Genomic DNA, 21,473 nt, shown 5'->3' on the forward strand with positions numbered 1-21,473 from the left:
AATTTAAAGTATATATATTATTACACGTTCCTTTAAAAAAAATATAGTTATATTTAATTTCTTGTTGTATTTAAATGGTTAATGAAATAACAAATTATTTAAGACGAACATCATAATAATTTTATTCCGTCTATTTACAAAAAATCTGGACAGCCTGTGTTTTGTGACAATTCGGGGCGTTGCTGAAAAGGAGGGATAGTCTAATATTTATTTATGACGATTTAATAATTAACATAATTTATTAATGTTGAGTTCGGCCCTTTTGGGTACTTATTTTATGTCATAATGTATCCTAGTTTGCTGCAGTTGTAATAAAATATATTCTAAATAGATAAACAAAAAGAAATAATTGTTCATTTGCACGATTCTTTGGAATTTCAACCATATTTGATTTCCTGTGAGTAAAAAAGTTTGGTTTGAGCCACTCAGCGTAGATTTTTATGATTATCATAATTTATTTTAATTTTTTCCCTTAATGGTTAGTTCATTCTTAAACCTTATCGTATTCTACCTTGAAAATGTCCCTAACTTATAATTGAATAGCAACAATTTCGTCGTACTATCATGCTTTTTTTTTTTATTATTGTTTATATTTATGATTCCAAACATCGAGACCTATTCAATATTTGTAGCCCACGAGCATGCAGTAGCATTGTGACTGTTTCAGTCGCGAGTTCTGGGCGGGCACGAGGAAAAATATTATTTTTAGTAACACAACAATCAGGTTGCTTTTTTTTTTTTTTTTGCCAGATTTACGTTGAACTCTGCTGCTTGAGACAAGGCCTACCTTGCCCTACCCTCTTTAGGTCTAGATCTAATCTATATAGAATTATAGATCTGTGTGTATTTTTGTAGGTCTTTTTATATTTAGCTCTAGACTGAGCATAGATATCAAGTTTTACTACTAGCTAACTCACAGAATAACGTATTCAATTATTAATAATAAATAGGAGAGGAATTCATTTTTATTAGATAATTTAGATATCTAGACTCGAATATTTTAAATATTTGCTTTGAATTTGAACTGGATTACACACAGGCAAAGACTACATACGTATACACTGCAAATGTCTTCAAATGTTTATCACACTGAACACTTGAATCTAGATTATATTATAGTTCTAGAATTTTTAATTATATATATTACCTCTAATAATTTAAACATTGGACATAAATGGACAGGGGATACATAATTTACTATTTTAATATTAAATTAAGATTTAACTTTATTACATAAATTGCTAAGTTTTTATTTATCTTTTATTTATTTTGTACACCTTGACTATTATTGATTACTTAAATTCCATTTTAATATTCTATTTATAATTCCGGGCAAATTGAAATGCTAACAGTCATCACTCCATACTTATGACTGAATAAGTTTAACAAAGGCACGCCTTTTCCTCGTAAAATCGTTACATTTTTATCGTCGTTTCCATGGCAACTCCATCTCCGGAGGTGTCTATCGATTTTCCTCTGTAATGTTTGAGAATATTCCAAGCTTGTCCATTCAGGGACCAGCTATATTCTACGTCGTCTGCTCCCGAACTGCGCACAATACGTCCATCGACGCATTACATAAAATATGTAAAGCGCAGAACTGATCTGAAGTTTAGTCACCGAGTCCGCTATAAGCAAACCTTAGATTTAGAGATTGTGCTGGGTGGAAGAAAATTTTAAATAACTAATTAATATGATAATTCTGTCGGCATATTACTGTTTCGTAAATGACCTGCCTTCGTATTATAGAGCGTATACAAAGTATATCAATATGTATTGTTTTTCATTATTGGTATAAAAACCTTTTTTACATTTTACCCATGAACTTATGCACATTTTTAAAAAATCAGTAACTTTGATGAAAAAACATTTTACAGGTTAGTACGTGGGAGAAAGGGAACAAAATCTCGTTTTGTTAACTCATCGAATTTGAGCTACTTGACAAATAACGTTTTGGCGCTGGCGGGCAAAAGGGATAAGCGCCTTAGGCTTTAACTCTATGAACTTTGAATAATTACGGGCATTATATATATTATATGCTAAATATAATTGTTCAAATTAACAAGATCATACCCATCGGTTTATTCTATTATTTTTATCTTACCTTTATTGCTTTCTCTGCCATTTTATAACCAAAGAGTTAGTTAACAAACTTATTTGCGTTAGTTAATATTTTGTTATATCTTAGCCTATTGTAGATCAAAAGGCTGTCTATGAAAAATAATTAAAAATAATTCTTCATATAAGCTGGCAATCAGCTTCGTAAAATGTGCTCTTTCTCCCTAATCTCCAGACTCGCAGATATTATCTAGTCTAGTTACACTGCAACTCGAGTTATGTTGTTTTATTTGAAGTTAAACATAAAAATGTTATACATGAGTGTTGTTTTCTCATCCGAATCAGTAGTCCCTTGTCAAATGTAGACTAGAATTCGATTGGCATGTACATATCTTATCTTATATAATACAGACGTTACTTCAAAAAAGAAGATGATTACGTCCTTGGCGTCATGCATTTAGTCATGCATATTAACCAATGACTTAAATTCTGCCAAGTCACTGGTTTTCCTGGCTAGCTCAGGCAACCCATTCCATGCTCTAATAGCACTAGGGAAGAAGGAGTATTTGTACAAATTTGTCCAAGCATATGGGACGAAGAATGTGCCTTTATCTTCGACATCGCGATTATTAAATAGTGGTCGTTTTCAAATAGAAACTTAAATCTTTGTGGTAATAGTCATTCACCTTAATTTAAATGGGAAAAAAAAACATCGATCCAATTAACCTATATACTATTTGTTAATATTCTGAGTAAAGTATAGAGATTTTCGAGTGTTTTGTTCATATTTTCAATAAAGTTGAGGCATTTTCAAGTGTTATTTGCATTAGATATTTAAATCAAAATTAAATGTTTTAAATGATGAGTAGGCCTATGTTTTTCTTCGTCCAACAAATGTGTAAGAGACTGGTGCCAGTTGTTCTACGTAAGAAGGATTGCAAAAACTGATGCATATGTAACATTAGGGTCGTGGTAGTTTAATTTCTATATTATATTTCATTGGTACCGATTGGTCATAGTTCATATTTTTACGTTATTTATAACGTAGTCAAGGTAACCGATTTTAATATTGGCTGACATATATATCACGCTAAAAATAAAATAAATCAAGGCTTAGTAGAATTCTTTTTCTTGAGACAATATCAGAGTACAAAAACGTTGTGCTTTTGTTAAAAGCAATGGATCTTTCTAATATTCTGGCACGCCTGTAAACATCAGTTTATTGATTTACTCATTACCATCATTTAAATCACGAACAAAAAAAAAAATTGTAGCGATATTTTAAGCCTTTGAGTGGCGATGGTCAAGTATTTTAGAATGGTGGACCACAGAGTGGTTGGGATAAGGGTTCAACCCGACTACCGTTTGGTTGAGTTGAGCTATGCAGACACCATTGGGCACGGTGGTTATAGCTCGTTCCCTGGCGCCCGATCAATGAAGGCATAGCAGCAGCCAGTGAGGGAGAAATTGTCCTGTTTCCCGGTACTATTTTTCTCTCCCTCTCTCTCTTCCTCCTGCAGGGTCCCCGCCATCACATGTACAGGCCCCGGCTCTAAGGTTTCGTGAATCCCACGGCCTTCCCTGCCGACTCAACATGGATACGGATTCTAATGATGGAAGTGCTACAGATGTTGTGGACGGTGAATCCAAGCCTGATCTGGTGAAGCTAGCCCAGTCGGCCATAATCAAACAGGTTAGTCAGCTTCACCCCCCCCCCCTTTCTTTCACAATACCTTCTTATGCAGGTGGTAATGATGGCTCATTAACAAATATATGCTAATAATATGAAATGAGGCACTCGCTGGCATGCCGACCCAAAGCTTCCCTTTGGACGGAATATTTTAACATACCTAGATGTTTCGTGTCGTGCGGCGTTGGCTTGATATCTACCATTCGTGACTGGATTCAGACATTTTGTCTCCCTCAAGATAACTTTGTGTTACTAACATCTACTGACACTTGTGTAGACCCTACTTGTTTCAAGGAATAATATAGATCTGCCGAATTCCCAGGCTTTTTGTTCATGTCTAAAATGCGTGGCCATTTTGTGAGGTAAAAAGAAAGTTAATTTAGATCTAGATATTTATGATTACGATTTCGCCTTTCTTCATGATAACATAAATAAATATAAATAGATTCAACTTGGGAAAACAAAATGTGTGTGGAGAGCCGTGATTGACTGGTTTGTTTCAACTGTTTTAAATCTCCTAGGTCTACCTTGATGTACATTCATGTTTCTTTGACTGGTACACACAAGAATCAATGACGTTTCAGTGCTCAATCTGGTGTCATGGAAAATGATGGCAATGAAATGTTGGATATCGTTTCAGTGTTTCCTCTAGGCTACTGTTGCGCTCCGGACGTGCAGTCATTACGCGTGTGCCAATAGTTTGAGTGTCGCTTGTCTTGCTGATGATTAATCTTACTGTCAATGATGAGTCTACACCATGCTCTTGTAAATATAAATACTACCAAGGCGTAGTGTAGGCTGTACACAGAACTACTTAAAACATAGACACTTCTGTGTGTACGGTGCCAACAAAGCTCTTCCTATTTGAATGTTTGTATGTCCTGTTATTTGAATGTTTGTATGTCCTGTTATTTGAATGTTTGTATGTCCTGTTATTTGAATGTTTGTAGGCCTATGTTCTGGCATTTGAATGTTTCTATGTCCTGTTATTTGCATGTTTCTATGTCCTGTTTAGTCTTCTTGAAATAAGTTTCTTTTCACATTTTTTATTTTATGTGGAGGTTTAGAGGATTTAGTTTCCTACCGAGTGTTTACAGTTCAGATCCCATTAAAGACTGAGATGTTAAATTCCATATTTATGGCTGTACATGAATTTACCCAGTCTTAATGAGTATCGGATAATTGTTGAGGGAAGTAAAGGTTGTTATTTGTTGTTTTGGACTCATGAAACACTATTGAAAAACTTACATCCTGAATGGTTCTATAGTTCTTGAAAGGAACCCTTTCCATTAGTTTAATCCATTAGTTTAAAAATGTAGGTACACATTTTAAAACGTTAAAATAGGAGTTTCTTTGTGTTTAAATTATATACCTAACAAAGTTTAGCTTGTCTTAGTCTTTTAATGTGTCTTTACATTTGAGTGTTAGATCGTCGACTGCCATAGTGGTATTCCTGGAGGTGCAAGGAGATTGAACAAATATTGGAAATGTCAAAGACATTATGGTCCCCATTTGAAGACTTACTATTTGTTGGAGAGAAAATCTGCAGCGGGTCATAATAACTCTGACTAAGCTTATGCTGCTTTAAAAAAATGACAACTTCCTTGAGTCTTCTTGATTTCCTTCTTTGAGCTATTACGATAAATGCACATATTCAATTGAAGACCTGATAGCATGTTTGATGCGTGTTTTTATAGTTTAGTGATTAGGAAACAATTTGTCTGTTACTTGGGAGTTGGAGATAGGAAGGACTGGTGTAGGAATTTTAAAAGTTATTGAGAGATCCGGGGAGGTAGAAGAAGATAGTCGTACTATTAAGTTGTATTTCATATTGTAAAATCTTGTTTTAAGTTGTTAAGAATATTACGAGACAATGATATAATTGAAAATTATATCAGGGAGCGGTGTTATTTATTTATTTATTAACGACTTTCAGTAAGAGAGAAAACAGTAGGGTAAGGTGGGACCAAAAGCCCCCCCCCCTTTCTTTGGCCTGTTAAATCTTGGGTATTAATATAATTATACCTTAAATTTGTTTTTCAAATAGTGCAATATGTCTACTTTACAAATTAGTGTTTAAAATGATATTGTTTATATAAAAAAATTAGACTACATCTGAACTTAGCTAGCGGTCTGGTATTAGGTCTATGTAGCTCAACAAGATTCAATAATAAAAATAAAGGTACTATACTATTATACTACTATTAATGGTACAAAGGACAAATATTGGATCTTGTTTGTTACCTATAGCACCCCGGTAGCTCTACTAGTCTTATAGTATCAATTTACGTACACGTGATTGAAGGAGACTCTAGTTGGCCTCCTTCAGTCGTAACGACTCTGATTTATCTCGTAGAACGACTATGATTCATCTCGTAGAACACTTTTTTTATGTGACTGTGGGGCCCTATTTCGGAGAGACACTCCCGTCAACATATATCGAAGGTTAAGGTGGCTATCGCTTTGCTGGTAGAGGAGCCAGCCATTTTTCGTTTGGCACGCTTTTATTCCAGAGTTGAAGTCCATTTTTTTTTCGCATAGGAGATATAAGTAACATTTATTAAATACAACCTTCGTTAAGTTAAAGTTAACTTTATCTGGCAGATACATTTAGAACTTCTTGACAACAAATTGTTAACACAATCTTGTTAACTGGCAGATACATTAAGGCATTTTGAACTTCTTGACAACAAATTGTTAACACAATTTTGTTAACTGGCAGATAAATTAGGGCATTTTGAACTTCTTGACAACAAATTGTTAACACAATCTTGTTAACTGGCAGATAAATTAGGGCATTTTGAACTTCTTGACAACAAATTGTTAACACAATTTTGTTAACTGGCAGATAAATTAGGGCATTTTGAACTTCTTGACAACAAATTGTTAACACAATCTTGTTAACCGGCAGATAAATTAGGGCATTTTGAACTTCTTGACAACAAATTGTTAACACAATCTTGTTAACTGGCAGATACATTAGAGCATTTAGAACTTCTTGACAACAAATTGTTAACACAATCTTGTTAACTGGCAGATACATTAGAGCATTTAGAACTTCTTGACAACAAATTGTTAACACAATCTTGTTAACTGGCAGATACATTAAGGCATTTTGAACTTCTTGACAACAAACTGTTAACACAATTTTGTTAACTGGCAGATAAATCAGGGCATTTTGAACTTCTTGACAACAAATTGTTAACACAATTTTGTTAACTGGCAGATAAATTAGGGCATTTTGAACTTCTTGACAACAAATTGTTGACGTATAAATGTTGGTGCTTCCTCGATATCTGTTATGCGACTTCAAAGTTGACTCTCACCAAATCCAGTGATTATTAATTTAGATCTATCATGGACACTGTGAAAGTCTTCCTATGACTGACTGGCTCTGTTGTCATGTTTCTGATACAACTGATCAGACATGCACAGAGGATCGGTTGTTATTCTCTAATAAACCTAGCAAGTAAATATTACTATTCTTACAATCCGCTGCATCGTACTTCCCAGTGAAATGTTGAAAACCAGATTAGAAAATTTGATGGATGTTGTTTGAAGGTTGTTGTCTATTTCTCTTTTCTCAACACAGCCTACAAAATGTTTGTGTAACGAATTTTCTTTGGCCAACTGTTTAATTTGATGTATCATTGTGCATTGCGTGAAAAGTAGATTTTAAATGGATGTATCGTTGTGCATTGCGTGAACAGTAGATTTTAAATGGATGTATCATTGTGCATTGCGTGAACAGTAGATTTTAAATGGATGTATCATTGTGCATTGTGTGAACAGTAGATTTTAAATGGATGTATCATTGTGCATTGTGTGAACAATAGATTTTAAATGGATGTATCATTGTGCATTGTGTGAACAGTAGATTTTAAATTGATGTATCATTGTGCATTGTGTGAACAGTAGATTTTAAATTGATGTATTATTGTGCATTGCGTGAACAGTAGATTTTAAATGGATGTATCATTGTGCATTGTGTGAACAGTAGATTTTAAATTAATGTATCATTGTGCATTGCGTGAACAAGTAGATCTGGGCTTGGACTTTATGTTGTAGAAGGAACGTCATGTCATCCAACAGTAGTACTCATTTAATTATCACATTAAAAAAAATACTTCGCTAACCTGCATTTCTTTTTTTTTTTTTTTTTTTTTTGGGGGGGGGGGGGTACTTAGACCTTGTGCAGTTTTGGGCTAATCACTTTTAAATATATCGATCATTTTATGTAAGATCAAATTTTGTTTTCTTATTCTAAATAAATGGAATTGTATTTAGATTACGACTTTATTCTTCCTGCTTTGTCATTACAAATGTATCATTTTAAATTTATAACTGAGACTACAATAATAATGATTTGCATACTTCTAATAATTATATCATATATTTTTAGCACGGTAAGCTTTTTAGCTTTGTGGAGGCGATGTGGCTGAGTTTTAAAGCGCTTGGCTTCCGAACCGGAGGCTTGAATCCTGGTGAAGACTGGGATTTTCCATTTCGGCTTCTTTAGGGTTTCTGAGTCCACCAACTCTAATGGGTATCTGAAATTAGTTTGGGGAAAAGTTATGGCGGTTGGTCGTTGTGCTTGCCACATGACACCCTACACTCGTGGGCTACAGAAACAGATGACCTTTATATCTAATGCTCTCTAGATCGCAAGGTCTGAAAGTGGAACTTTCGTTTTGGCATTGTGTGGTTGTGGGTCTACATTTTGTTAAATATTAAACTAATCTTTAACTCGGACAATACAAACTGAGTCATCATCATCATCCCAGTTTCGCTACAGCCCATGGAGGGCCCTGGGCTGCTTTAGCACACATCTCCATTCTGATCTATTCTGTGCTGTACGTCTCCATGGAGGGCCCTGGGCTGCTTTAGCACACATCTCTCCATTCTGATCTATTCTGTGCTGTACGTCTCCATGGAGGGCCCTGGGCTGCTTTAGCACACATCTCTCCATTCTGATCTATTCTGTGCTGTACGTCTCCATGGAGGGCCCTGGGCTGCTTTAGCACACATCTCTCCATTCTGATCTATTCTGTGCTGTACGTCTCCATGGAGGGCCCTGGGCTGCTTTAGCACACATCTCTCCATTCTGATCTATTCTGTGCTGTACGTCTCCATGGAGGGCCCTGGCCTGCTTTAGCACACATCTCTCCATTCTGATCTATTCTGTGCTGTACGTCTCCATGGAGGGCCCTGGGCTGCTTTAGCACACATCTCTCCATTCTGATCTATTCTGTGCTGTACGTCTCCATGGAGGGCCCTGGGCTGCTTTAGCACACATCTCTCCATTCTGATCTATCCTGTGCTGTACGTCTCCATGGAGGACCCTGGCCTGCTCTAACACATCTCTCCATTCTGATCTATTCTGTGCTGTACGTCTCCATGGAGGGCCCTGGGCTGCTTTAGCACACATCTCTCCATTCTGATCTATTCTGTGCTGTACGTCTCCATGGAGGGCCCTGGGCTGCTTTAGCACACATCTCTCCATTCTGATCTATTCTGTGCTGTACGTCTCCATGGAGGGCCCTGGGCTGCTTTAGCACACATCTCTCCATTCTGATCTATTCTGTGCTGTACGTCTCCATGGAGGGCCCTGGCCTGCTTTAGCACACATCTCTCCATTCTGATCTATTCTGTGCTGTACGTCTCCATGGAGGGCCCTGGGCTGCTTTAGCACACATCTCTCCATTCTGATCTATCCTGTGCTGTACGTCTCCATGGAGGGCCCTGGCCTGCTTTAGCACATCTCTCCATTCTGATCTATTCTGTGCTGTACGTCTCCATGGAGGGCCCTGGCCTGCTTTAGCACACATCTCTCCATTCTGATCTATCCTGTGCTGTACGTCTCCATGGAGGACCCTGGCCTGCTCTAGCACATCTCTCCATTCTGATCTATCCTGTGCTGTACGTCTCCATGGAGGGCCCTGGCCTGCTTTAGCACACATCTCTCCATTCTGATCTATCCTGTGCTGTACGTCTCCATGGAGGACCCTGGCCTGCTCTAGCACATCTCTCCATTCTGATCTATCCTGTGCTGTACGTCTCCATGGAGGACCCTGGCCTGCTCTAACACATCTCTCCATTCTGATCTATCCTGTGCTGTACGTCTCCATGGAGGGCCCTGGCCTGCTCTAACACATCTCTCCATTCTGATCTATCCTGTGCTGTACGTCTCCATGGAGGGCCCTGGCCTGCTCTAGCACATCTCTCCATTCTGATCTATTCTGTGCTGTACGTCTCCATGGAGGACCCTGGCCTGCTCTAGCACATCTCTCCATTCTGATCTATTCTGTGCTGTACGTCTCCATGCCCGGACTTTAAGCTGTTGTAGATCTGCCTCTACGTCATCAAGCCACTTGATACTTGTGGTCTGCATTATGTGCGGCTGCCTTTTGGTTTTTGCCGGTGAATAATCTTTGCTCCTGTGTTCTTCGGCATTCTTTCGTGGTGGCCTGCCCAACGTAATTTGTTCCCTTTTATTTCCGTCACTATATTATTATCATCTTATAATTCTAACATTGTAGTTCTAGTGCACATCTAAGACATTTGTTAAGGAGTCTCTCAAATTCTTTATTGGTATGAATAAACTCCTACGAATAAGAACATTCTTCTTCGTTCTTATTTTAATGTTGGATGGTTTAAGTGAGTGTCCTATATCTGATTTAACCGTGCAGTGGTTTCCAGATCAGGCAGCTGTCCATATAGTTTTTGTTCTATAGAAGATTTTGAAGTCATTGTTTAAGGGCCTCTTGATTAAGTGAATAAGCAGCATTCTCCCTTGAAGATCCACTCGGGCAAATTTCACTAGTGGGCCTACGAATAGGAACCTAACAGTCCAGATAATGGTTATTAGACATACAAACATTATACGTTTTCTAAACGTGAGTTAGATCTGGATCTTGATCTAATCGTTTCCAGTCAACTATTAACTTTGGCCCTGTAGTTCAATCAGTGTTGATTAGTTGTATAGTCCAGTAAAGATGTAGGCTACAGCTCGATGTCTGATCACTGCCACGGTGTATGCGGAGTAGCACATGCTGGTTTTAGTCTTCCTCTAACCTCTCTCTGTTTTCTTACTGACTACTCATTGATTATTAAGCTACGTCCTCGTTTCTTGGGAGATATGTGTTTGAAGAAAACTCTTAAAATGAAATATTTGTAATTATCTTATCTTATAAAATACAGACGTTACTTAAAAAAATAAGATGATTACGTCCTACGCGTCATGCTAGTCATACATGTTAACCAATGACTTAAATTCTGCCAAGTCACAGGTTTTCCTGGCTGGCTCAGGCAACCCATTCCATGCTCTAATAGCACTAGGGAAGAAGGAGCATTTGTACAAATTTGTCCTAGCATATGGTCCCATCTAACCTTGTTTTCTTTTATCACGACTTAGACCTACAAAAAAAGGCAACTAATTGTCGAGGTTTTTGTTTTGCTCATTAATGAAGGCAAAGAAACAACTATTTTATAAGTCTGATTTCTGATATGTTCAAGAAGCGCTATGCCAATATAAAATTAATACACGGTGACACATAGTATAGAGAACATACAAATCAAGCCTGTTAACTTGTGTGTTTAGCTAACCGTCCTGTATCAGCCTGGACCGAGCCTGAGTGTGCCTATTTTTATGTTTTGGTTTGTGTCGTGTGGGACTGCCAATCAATATGCTGGCTCACACGAGCGCTTACAGATTCAACTGTAGGCGGAAAATCGTTAAAAGACTTGCATGCATCGGGACAGCTATCCAGTGCATCGCCGAGCGTGCTTTTTTTTTTCCCCAATAACAAAGCTTGTCAAAAGTACCAGCAGCATTCTATTAGAGCAAAGAAAGTTACTTGTTAGCCAGTACTCCGGTGTCATGACGTTGTGTCTTTTTGACGTCATTGAGATGACTTGACCAGTAAGAGTTCACTGTTCCAGCCGCCAGCAATAAACCTAGGGGAGGGGAGGGGAGGGAGCCGGTGTGTTCGCCCAGTTGACTCTATCGATCCATCTTTTGAGAGAGATGAATTGAGGTCGGCTATTTGTTGCTCGTCTGCTTGACACATCTGGCACATGTCAGATCAGAATGTTTTTATTGGAACATCAGAACTTGATTGCTATTTGGTCTGTCTATAGAGACATAATGAAAGGAGTGGCAACGACTTGACAATATGAGCAGTACATCTACAATAGTGTGTTTAGCTGCAGGGGCGTACTTAGAAACTTATTTAGACGTCTTTAAGCTAAGTCCTAAATAATGAGGCCAGATAGGACACACGCACACACACACACAAGTATAGACTTATTATTTATGGGCATTCTTTCAATACAATCAAGAGTTGTTTGTTATTTGTTTTCAACAATCCTGTTAACATGGGGGGGGGGGGAGGTACTATATTTTCTAATTTTGAAATCTGATCAGTTATAGCGTCACAGAAGTTTTAACAGGTTTACAAAAAAAAAATATAACAAAGACAAATCTTGATGTAACCGAACCACAACTAGGATGATCTGCTACTCCTCCCCCTTCCCCCGATCCTACATTGAGTTTTTTTATGAGACAATGACTGCGATGGCCTGTGTTGTTAAAATGGTTAAAATAATTCGCCAATTAAGGATTTTTGTATTGTATTATGTAGCCTATGTATATGTATGTATAGACATATAATGTTTGAAATATTGCGTCTCTATGATTATAATTGTTTTTAAGGCACATTTTTAAATGGTATGTCTTATCATAATAATTATGATCTAATTGTAATTATGTTCGATTTGCTCTGAAATTTTAATATCAGTTCAAACCTCATTACAAATGATTGACTTTATTTTTAAGTGGATTATCTGTCTAGTAAGAATTCATGTCATCAGTTAAAATTTCACTATAGAATGTTCTCTTTCCTATGTTTGTTTTAATATTCTAGCATTTCAGTACTTAAAAAAATGTTTGATTTCAATTGCAGGATGTTATGCTCTCAGCTACAAGCACACAGTCTCCGCTGGCTCCAGTCTCATCAGTCTTCACAATGCCCTCTGTTTCATTACCACATGTGTCAATGGCCAGTACCGGGCTTGGCCTTGCTGACCAGCTGTTCATGTCTGTGCCCTCTGTGGCAGATACTGCAACCACACCTTCAGCCACAGAATCTAAAACAGACATAGCAGGTGTGTTTTGTCATTATTCCTGAACTTTTAATTTTACAAAAGTATGATTTGGAAAAGGAATGACTTAAAATTAGTCTGATATTTTATACATTTTTACTTAGAAACTTACTTTTGCACTTAAAATGCATGTATCATTTTTCTTTTAATTTGTGTTATCATTGTGAGAGATATGACTACTTTTTTTTTACTCTTTATGTAAAATAAGTTAAAATGAATTATAATAATGAAAAAAAGGATATCATTGATCGACAAGCATTTCTTAACTATAATAACTGTTTGTTTGATATTTCACAATTTGAAGAACTAATTGAGCTTTTCATTTAACTCAAAGTGATCTAATGTACTTTTTTTTTCAGGGGCTTTGTCTTCACTTTCAAGTCAGACCCATTTACTTGGCCAGCCTCAGGTAGCACCTCACTTTTTCTTAGCCAGCCAGCCATCAGCGTCTGCATCAACAGGCCAAACAAGCCATACAGTACCGGTTCAACAAATTCTTATTCCTGTTTCAACTGGTGAGTTGCTCAGAGATGCAAAAAACTTTTTGAGACATACATTGCAGCCTGAAGAAATGTATTCTTGAAAACATTTAAAACCTTTTCATAAACTAATTCAGTGTATAGAAGTTATGAGTTTGTATTTAAAAGTAAGCAGATTGAAGCTAGTAAAGCCAACATTCTCTCAGTTTCTCTGAGGCAGCTTCTTTTTGCATCACCCCAGTCAATGCAAATATTTGAAAAAAAATAAAAGTATTACTTTCATGTTGTTCAATGTTTTTCATTGAAAGCAACCCTGGAATGTTTGTGTCATTGAATTTAAAGACCATTGCTAATCCACCTTAATCGTACAGTTTCATATGGTCAGCCATAGGTCACATTGTTATAGAATGACCTTAAAACAAAACTTTAGACCAACTTGAAAAAGATGTAAAAGGTTGAGTATGTTTTACAATGTCATAAAATTCAAGAATGTATCTACAATATTGTGTACATTTTGAGTGAATGTTCTATTTTGGTTTTCTATAGTTATCATGTTTTGTTTGGTGTACTGCACAAATGGTAAGACAGATACCTTATGGATAATAAAGATTATTATTATTATCAAAACTTTTAAAAACTTGCCTGTTGTGCAGGAAATTGCATTATTCAAAGATCTTACTAATGATATCCCACATTATTTGCAATTTGAAAGTAAGACTTAAATTTAAACATAGAGGAGCATAGCACTCACAACCTGGGATAACTGGGATCCATTTGCATTTCACAAGTAGATAATTTGTGCTCTTTTACACTCACATGCACAAATATAGCATTATTTGTCACCATTTATTTATATTTTGAATATGTAACTTAGCTAATAAACAGTGAATCCTACTTGCATTATACATTTAAAGTGTTTTTTTTATTACCTTTCAGGAAATGGAACTCAGCAGTTTATAAGCATCCCAGTTTCTCTTGCAACAGGAGGAAATCAACAAATTCAACTGATCACAACCAATAATGGTGGACAGTTCTTAGCCACAAATTTATCTAGTCTACAGAGTCTAACTCAGCCTCTGGGTAGTTAATAATTTTTTTCTCTTCATTTCAACTTTTGTTTTCTTGCAACATATTTCAGCATCAATATTTTTTGTTTTCCTAATCTCATTCTGTACAACCAAGTTTTGAGAAAGTCCTGGCAAGTACATTTTTTAAAAATAACTCACAGGCAATATCTATGCTGTTTAACTATTTTCCTCTGCATTTTTTCTTTTAATACCAATACTTGAAATTTGTGTACACTTTTGATAGACCTGAGTGTGGCTACACTTGTGTCTCAAAATTCAGGGAAGAGAATCATTTTTTTTTCATTTCTGTAAATTTGTATGCAATGAGGTTTCATTTTAGTTAAGGATATGGTGACAGAGTGGTAGATTTCTTGATTTGTTTGTGGATTTGAAGAGATTCTTTAAATTCTCCCTACTTTTAATACTAAAATGTATCTAAAATTAGAGAAAGTAAATGCATATGGTCTTTGTACTGGTCACCTGCATAAGCCATGACCCTGGAACTCATTTTATCTTAAACATTTTTGGAGGGCTGTTTGATTGCTTAGCTATAATTTGTCAATTATCTTTTTTTTTGTACTGTATTGTTTTTGTGTAAGCACATTATACTTTTTTTTTTCATTTTTGAGAAGTTCTAAATTTCAGTTTTGCTTACTTTGAACAATATTTTCTTGTATTGTATCTTTGTATTGAGGTTAATAATACTAGTCAATAGTCCTGTAGTCTGTTTTTTTTTTTTTTAAATTATCTCCATTTCTGATCTTTTTGTGCCATGTCATCTATTTTTTAATATTTATCTTTCTTGTCTTTCCGATTTCCTAGTAATTCAACTTGTGAACATCTTATGACATGGCCACATAAATTAAATTTGTTAACAACTATCAATTTTTGATTCCATCGCACAATCTTTATTTGAGATTTCGTCTCTTTTAGAATGCCAAATAATTATCTAAAGTATGAAACCTCCAGGATGTGTATTTTTCTTTCAATTTAATGACGTGGTTGTGATGAAGAAGAAGCTATTTTGATTGAGAGATAAAAGTGTTGAAAATATGTGGATGAATAGTTTGTCGATAGTTTTAGCCAGTCTTTATTTGTGTAATGTGTCAGTTTTTGGTAAATAATATTTTTGGTCAGAGAGTACAGTTCTTTTTTCATTCACATCATATCACCTTTTGTTTTTCAAACTTTTTTTATAGCCATATCAAATTTGCTTTACATACCAGTACCATTGTTTCAACAAATATAATTATCTTAAGAAAGGCTTAGACTTATGTAGCAAACTTAAAATGGTTATCTTAAAAAACATGATGTTTGTACTTAAGCTTAAGAATCATCACACAGAAAATACTAAAAAGGTTACGGGTGTTTTTAAAAATAGATTTGTTTATATCTCTTAGGGTCCAATCGTGATGCACACAGTATTTCTCAGTCTAGTCATGCACTTGCAAACCATATTGCTTCATTACCACAGCTGCTCACCACAGCATCTGGAGGTCAGTTATTAGCAGTAACTCCTCAGGTAAGGCAACTTAACCAAATAAAATCAATACGTATTGTAATTTGCAAAATATATTCTGATATGTATTGATTTTTATTGACAACTTTCAAAAGCATATTTTTTAAACATTTAATATATCTATATTTTTTTTCCTTCTCAGCTAGATCTAGTTAGGCTAAAAAAAAGTTATCTTTTCTCTGCAGATGCTGGCATCTTTACCCATAGCAACAAGTCAGTCATCTTCATCCGCCAATGCAGTTAGTTTGTCATCTCATTCTTTGAGTCATTCAGCTGTGGCCACAGCACAGCAAGTCCTTCAGCACACCTTATCTCAGGCTGTGGCTGCCAGTGTAACCTCTAAGTTGGCACAACAAGCACACATAACTTCCTCTACGAACGGTCTTCCGCCAAATGTTTCACAACTTTTGCCTCGTGAGTTTTTAATAAAAATTTAATGGAATCTACAAATGCAATTTATTTTATTATTTTGCTAATTTTCTATGAATATTATTTAAGTTGTTCAGTAGGTCTGAGAGTTAAAAAAAATGTTATTTAACATTTATCATTCAATTGGTTTCATGATGGCTTTGGCTACCAAAGTGTCAAGCTAGGTTTTAGTTAGGCTGTTCCTGACAATAGTTGGTGAGCCTAAAGTGAATTCGTCCATGTATTAGCCATATGAGACTCTCAATAACAGTGTTCTACAGAAATAGATAAGCTTTATGTAATTGGCCCATAGACAGCTATGTCTTGAAAGGAAACATATATTCAATGGTTATTTTTAACTAGATACTGTTGAATTGCTTTTTATAGCGCATTCTTAGTGCGCTATAGTCTTATCTCTTTTGTGGACATATGGAGGCAAAGGTTATCTTGGAGAAGGTTTCTGTGCTACTTTTAGACACAGCAAACAAAACTCAGCTTGAGTTGGGTTTTAAATTTAAACCTCCATTGATAGTGTTGCCAAAATCAGCCACACATCCCACAATGTAACGTAAAATACAACCATCAAAGAATCTGATGTTAATTTTACTCAGATACATACTGTTGAAAAATCAACATAAAAATAAAAAATTCAATGAGTCTGATGTTATTTTTACTCAGATACTGTTGGTAATTCAACAGAAAGTACAACAGTTGATGGCATAAATTTAGATGAAATTAAAGAATTTGCAAGACAGTTTAAAATCAGACGCTTGTCCCTTGGTCTAACTCAAACACAAGTGGGTCAAGCCCTAAGTGCAACTGAAGGACCAGCTTACAGTCAGTCTGCTATTTGCAGGTAAAATCCTTTTTGTTTGGTCTATTAATCAAAAGTTTCTCGGGCATTCATTCTCATGCTAGACTCTTTATTACCTCTACTGGTTAAAACTGTTTCTTTAACAATTTTAGCATCACAAAACATAGGACTTTGCAAAAATATATAGTTGAATACATTTTGAAAGTTTTGGTAATTAAATTATCTTTAATGGCACTTTTGTTGCCTTACAATTTGTTTAGTCCATCAAATTAAGTGACTTTACCAGCCACAGTCTATAAAAAATGTGTGCATACAATTTACAGTAAAATTTTCACATATTTGATCATTCATTACAAATATATTTTAAATTTAAAAAATTGTATGCTTATATTGTTTTAAAAAAAAAACAACACGTTTCTTGACTAATCTAGTTTTTAGCATATCCTAAAAGTAGAAGGAAAAGGGTTTATTAGTTTTTTTGTGGTCTTCATGTCTGTCATGTTAAGATCTCACAAACTAAAAAAGCTATTGAAAACTATTGAATTTACCATATTTTGTAGTTTTCTAATTTTAGGTTCAACTTCTTTTGGTCTTCTGAAAGCAAACCCTTTTGTTTTGTTAATAAATTATGCAAATCTCTTTTTCATATGAATTCACCAGCTTTAAAAGCAGGATCTTGTTCTTTGGGTGAAAGTAAAAATATTTGTGTCGAAAATTGTCATCCCCATTCTATTTATATTTTAGCTGCATCATAAAACAAGAATAATATATTTTTTATATCTGAGACTCTTGTTAATTTTAGGTTTGAGAAACTCGACATTACACCAAAAAGTGCTCAGAAAATAAAACCTGTGCTAGAGAGGTGGATGGCAGAAGCTGAAGAAAGGTATAAAAATGGTGTGCAAAATTTGACAGACTTTATTGGAAGTGAGCCAAGTAAGAAACGTAAAAGGAGAACCTCTTTCACACCGCAAGCTTTAGAATTATTAAATCAATATTTTGAAAGGAACACACATCCAACAGGTGAAGAACTTTAAATCAAATCTCAAAAGCTTGTCATAAATTATAAATCATAAAAATCATAAATTGTTATTACATAAATTATATTCTACCTTTTCTCCTGAAATTGCCATTATAGTATATTTGAGATGATTATTTGTATAGAACACCTAAATAGTATGCTGCACGAATTATTTGATTCACCTCTGAACATATTACGGTCATCTCCATGGTCCTGAGTTCAAACTGTCCCTTGCCAGCCTGCGGGAGGTTTGGGTTAGGATTTAACTATCTTGTTTTGTGAAGTATCGTCTGCAACAAAGTCTAAAGCTACTAGTATTGGAAATAAAAATATAATAGCTTTTTTACTTTTATTTTCTACTAGTATCAAGCCATGAATATTAGCATTGTGACTTTACAGAAACCTAAGCCATAGTTTTTGTTTAAAAATTTAAGTTTTCTTGTTACCAGGAACAGAGATGACAGAGTTGTCTGAAAGATTGAATTATGACAGGGAAGTAATAAGAGTCTGGTTCTGCAACAAGAGACAAGCCCTGAAAAATACCATAAAAAAACTCAAGCAAGATGGACAATGACAATTACTGAGCACCTGAGGGTGGGAAGGGTCTTAGCTACAATTGTTTGTTGCAATAAATGTGTACAAAAGGGGTAATGTTTTCATTTTGATTGAGTGAGTGCTTTATTAATAAACATGTGTCCATTGGCTACCTCTGTCCATGAAAAAAAAAGAATATTAAAAATTTTAATGTAAGATGTCTTACAAACAGTATTGACATCTCTATTGGAGTAGAGGGTTTGATTGTCCCATCTATTGCTTTGTTTTTAGTGTACCCTTGTAGACCAAACCACTGCCATTGATGGGAGCCATGTAAAAGACTTACTGAGAATATGTGAGAAAGAAATATGAGGAGTGGGGAGGTGGCAGCTTATGGAGCACCTAGTCACTGTATGACTGATTCAGTTGTCTTATGATATATGGTGCCGGGATGATACTAGTGCAATTTTAAATGAGTTGGTTTTGGAACATGTCCATACTGTGTAAATGAATAAATTTAAATGCACAAAGATCAAAAGCTTGTGATCAACAGGTTTTTTAAATGTTATTTTGTTGTTTTGAAAATTAAACTCTGCAATAAGTAAAAAACAGAAAGTTATACTTATGTAAATAGTAAGCAATATTTTTTTTTTTAGTTTTCTTAGATTGAAAAGCATTGCTTCATTATGTATAATTTAAGTCCTTAGAACAACTGTTTAAAAAAAAATTGGTCTATCCAATAAAATAAGCTAACAGTAATGATAGCATGGGAAGAATGATCAACTAAAATGTGTGGCTGCTTTTTTTCCCCCCTGAATTGATGTTATTTTTGTAGAGCTTAACTGTAGCTTTTTGTAGATCCACATTCTTTTAAACACAGACCTCAACTTTTGTTTGATCTGTGCTTTGAAAAATGTAATTGATATTAATTTACATACCTAAATTAATGGCATTTTTGTTTTAAAGCAAACTAATTTTTTTTTCTGTACTTTGTCTTGTCATTAATAGGTTATTTATTTTATGAAAAAAATAAAGCCACACTCGATCTTTGCACATATATAAAAATAGGTTTAAAAGAACATTCTTTTGTTAGATGTTCCTTCAGAAATGAAGTTTTTTTTACTCATGCAGGAGTTGTTTGTACTGAGTATTTGAAACCATTGACAGTCCGAAGCCTAGACCATACAACCAGATTAGATATGGATTGGAACCAAAAAAAATTTTTTTTTTCTTGTAATAATTTATGAATACTTTTTGTAATTTAAGCTTACATTTTTCAGACTAATTTTTTGTTTTTTAGATTTGAAGTGCTACATGCAAAATTTTTAACTTCTTTTGACTGCTGTCATATCAACAACACTGACATAATTCTGAGAAAGTCTTCCAGTCTTTACAGGGGAAATTACTTAAACACCAATTATCATTGTTTTTGTTTTATAACGACTAGGCTTATGGAATATGTTTCTTTTTTCTGTGTTAGTTTATGAACTAACTAAATTAAAAAAGAATCTAGCACAATTTTGTTTCACTCTTATACCATTAATATTAATTGATACAAATGTTGACAATAACCTTTGTTAACAACTTTTAGCCTTTTCATTGGATTTTTTTAAAATGTGTTCCTTATAGGCACATATAAATGTCAAGTCAAGTGTTTAGCATAGGAAATATAAAAAAAACAATTCTCTGTATATGAAAGGAAGTATTTGAATTGAAATCCTTATGTCACTTTCTAGTGGGCTGTCAGTGTTCAGAAAATCTTGGTGATTTTGTGTTCTTTGATTGTTAATTTATTTTATGACATTTTTGCGTCCATGTTTTCTCCCTTGTTTTGATATATTCTTGTGAATTTGTATAAAATGTAAATAACTGTACATTATGTAATGTAAATAAGAAAGTATGCATTTGTGTTGACCTGTTGTACATTTTATACATAATTTATTGAATGAAAGAAGTCAAAGTGAGATACACTATACACTTAATGCATGCTTTATTTGTTTGCATTGCTAGAGAATTTATTTAGTTGTAGATAACCATTTTGTTTTGGCTTTTTTAAATTGGAGGAATTCAGTCAATCTTTCTTTTTTTTTTGTCCTTTAACTAAAAAATGTTTACATCAAAGTTGGGTTTGTTACTAGATTTCCTGAATTCAAAATGGGCAAATTAAAAAAAAAATTATAAGACAATAAAATTATTTTTTACAATACAAGTATATAAAATTACTTTTTGAAATCTGATTTTTTCTAAAAATTTGTTTTTTAAATGTTTCTACCATGATGATTAGATTATATTTATGTTGGAACATTGTGAATTGATAGAAAACAGTGCTATCAGAAGTAAATATAAAAAAAATTTAAACTTACTATTTTGTCCTTTATGGACTAAAAGGGTAAAATGACACGTTCACATTGTTTTGTCAGCATAGTGAATGCACTTTCAGTGTGACAAAACAGATGAACAGGAATTAATTTTTTCCATTACCAATACACAAAAAAAAAACAAGTTCTTTTTATGTAATTGTTGATTGGTATTTTTTATGTTAGTATATAATTAAATCACTTGTCAACAAAAAAAAAATGCTTCAATACACCAGCATTAACTTTTGCATTTGAGTTTATAAAAATAGATCTGTTAATTACTTTTTTGTAAACACCATCTTAAAACTCTTTTTATTAAGAAGAATAATTCTGAAACGCTTGGTCTTTACTCTTGGCAACCCAT

At 34.5% G+C, this 21,473-nt stretch overlaps 1 protein-coding gene across 3 annotated transcripts; it reads left to right on the plus strand.

Moving 5' to 3' along the window:
* Nucleotides 1-142: 142 nt before the first annotated feature.
* LOC106079117 (POU domain, class 6, transcription factor 1-like) lies at nucleotides 143-19,659 on the plus strand. Of its 3 annotated transcripts, none has more exons than XM_013240248.2 (10): nucleotides 143-397; nucleotides 3,579-3,751; nucleotides 12,712-12,913; nucleotides 13,270-13,425; nucleotides 14,326-14,469; nucleotides 15,857-15,978; nucleotides 16,161-16,389; nucleotides 17,083-17,239; nucleotides 18,000-18,220; nucleotides 18,668-19,659. In XM_013240248.2, the coding sequence occupies exons 2-10, from the start codon at nucleotides 3,653-3,655 to the stop codon at nucleotides 18,790-18,792; spliced, it is 1,455 nt and encodes a 484-aa protein (XP_013095702.1). In that variant the 5' UTR covers nucleotides 143-397; nucleotides 3,579-3,652; the 3' UTR covers nucleotides 18,793-19,659. The 3 variants fall into 3 exon arrangements, with proteins under 3 accessions (XP_013095702.1, XP_013095701.1, XP_013095703.1); XM_013240247.2 differs by having other exon boundaries at nucleotides 144-397; nucleotides 17,062-17,239; XM_013240249.2 differs by lacking the exons at nucleotides 143-397; nucleotides 3,579-3,751 and adding an exon at nucleotides 3,832-4,110 and having other exon boundaries at nucleotides 17,062-17,239.
* Nucleotides 19,660-21,473: the final 1,814 nt, after the last annotated feature.

Source organism: Biomphalaria glabrata, chromosome 1, assembly GCF_947242115.1.
Source record: "Biomphalaria glabrata chromosome 1, xgBioGlab47.1, whole genome shotgun sequence".
Lineage (NCBI taxonomy): Eukaryota > Metazoa > Mollusca > Gastropoda > Planorbidae > Biomphalaria > Biomphalaria glabrata.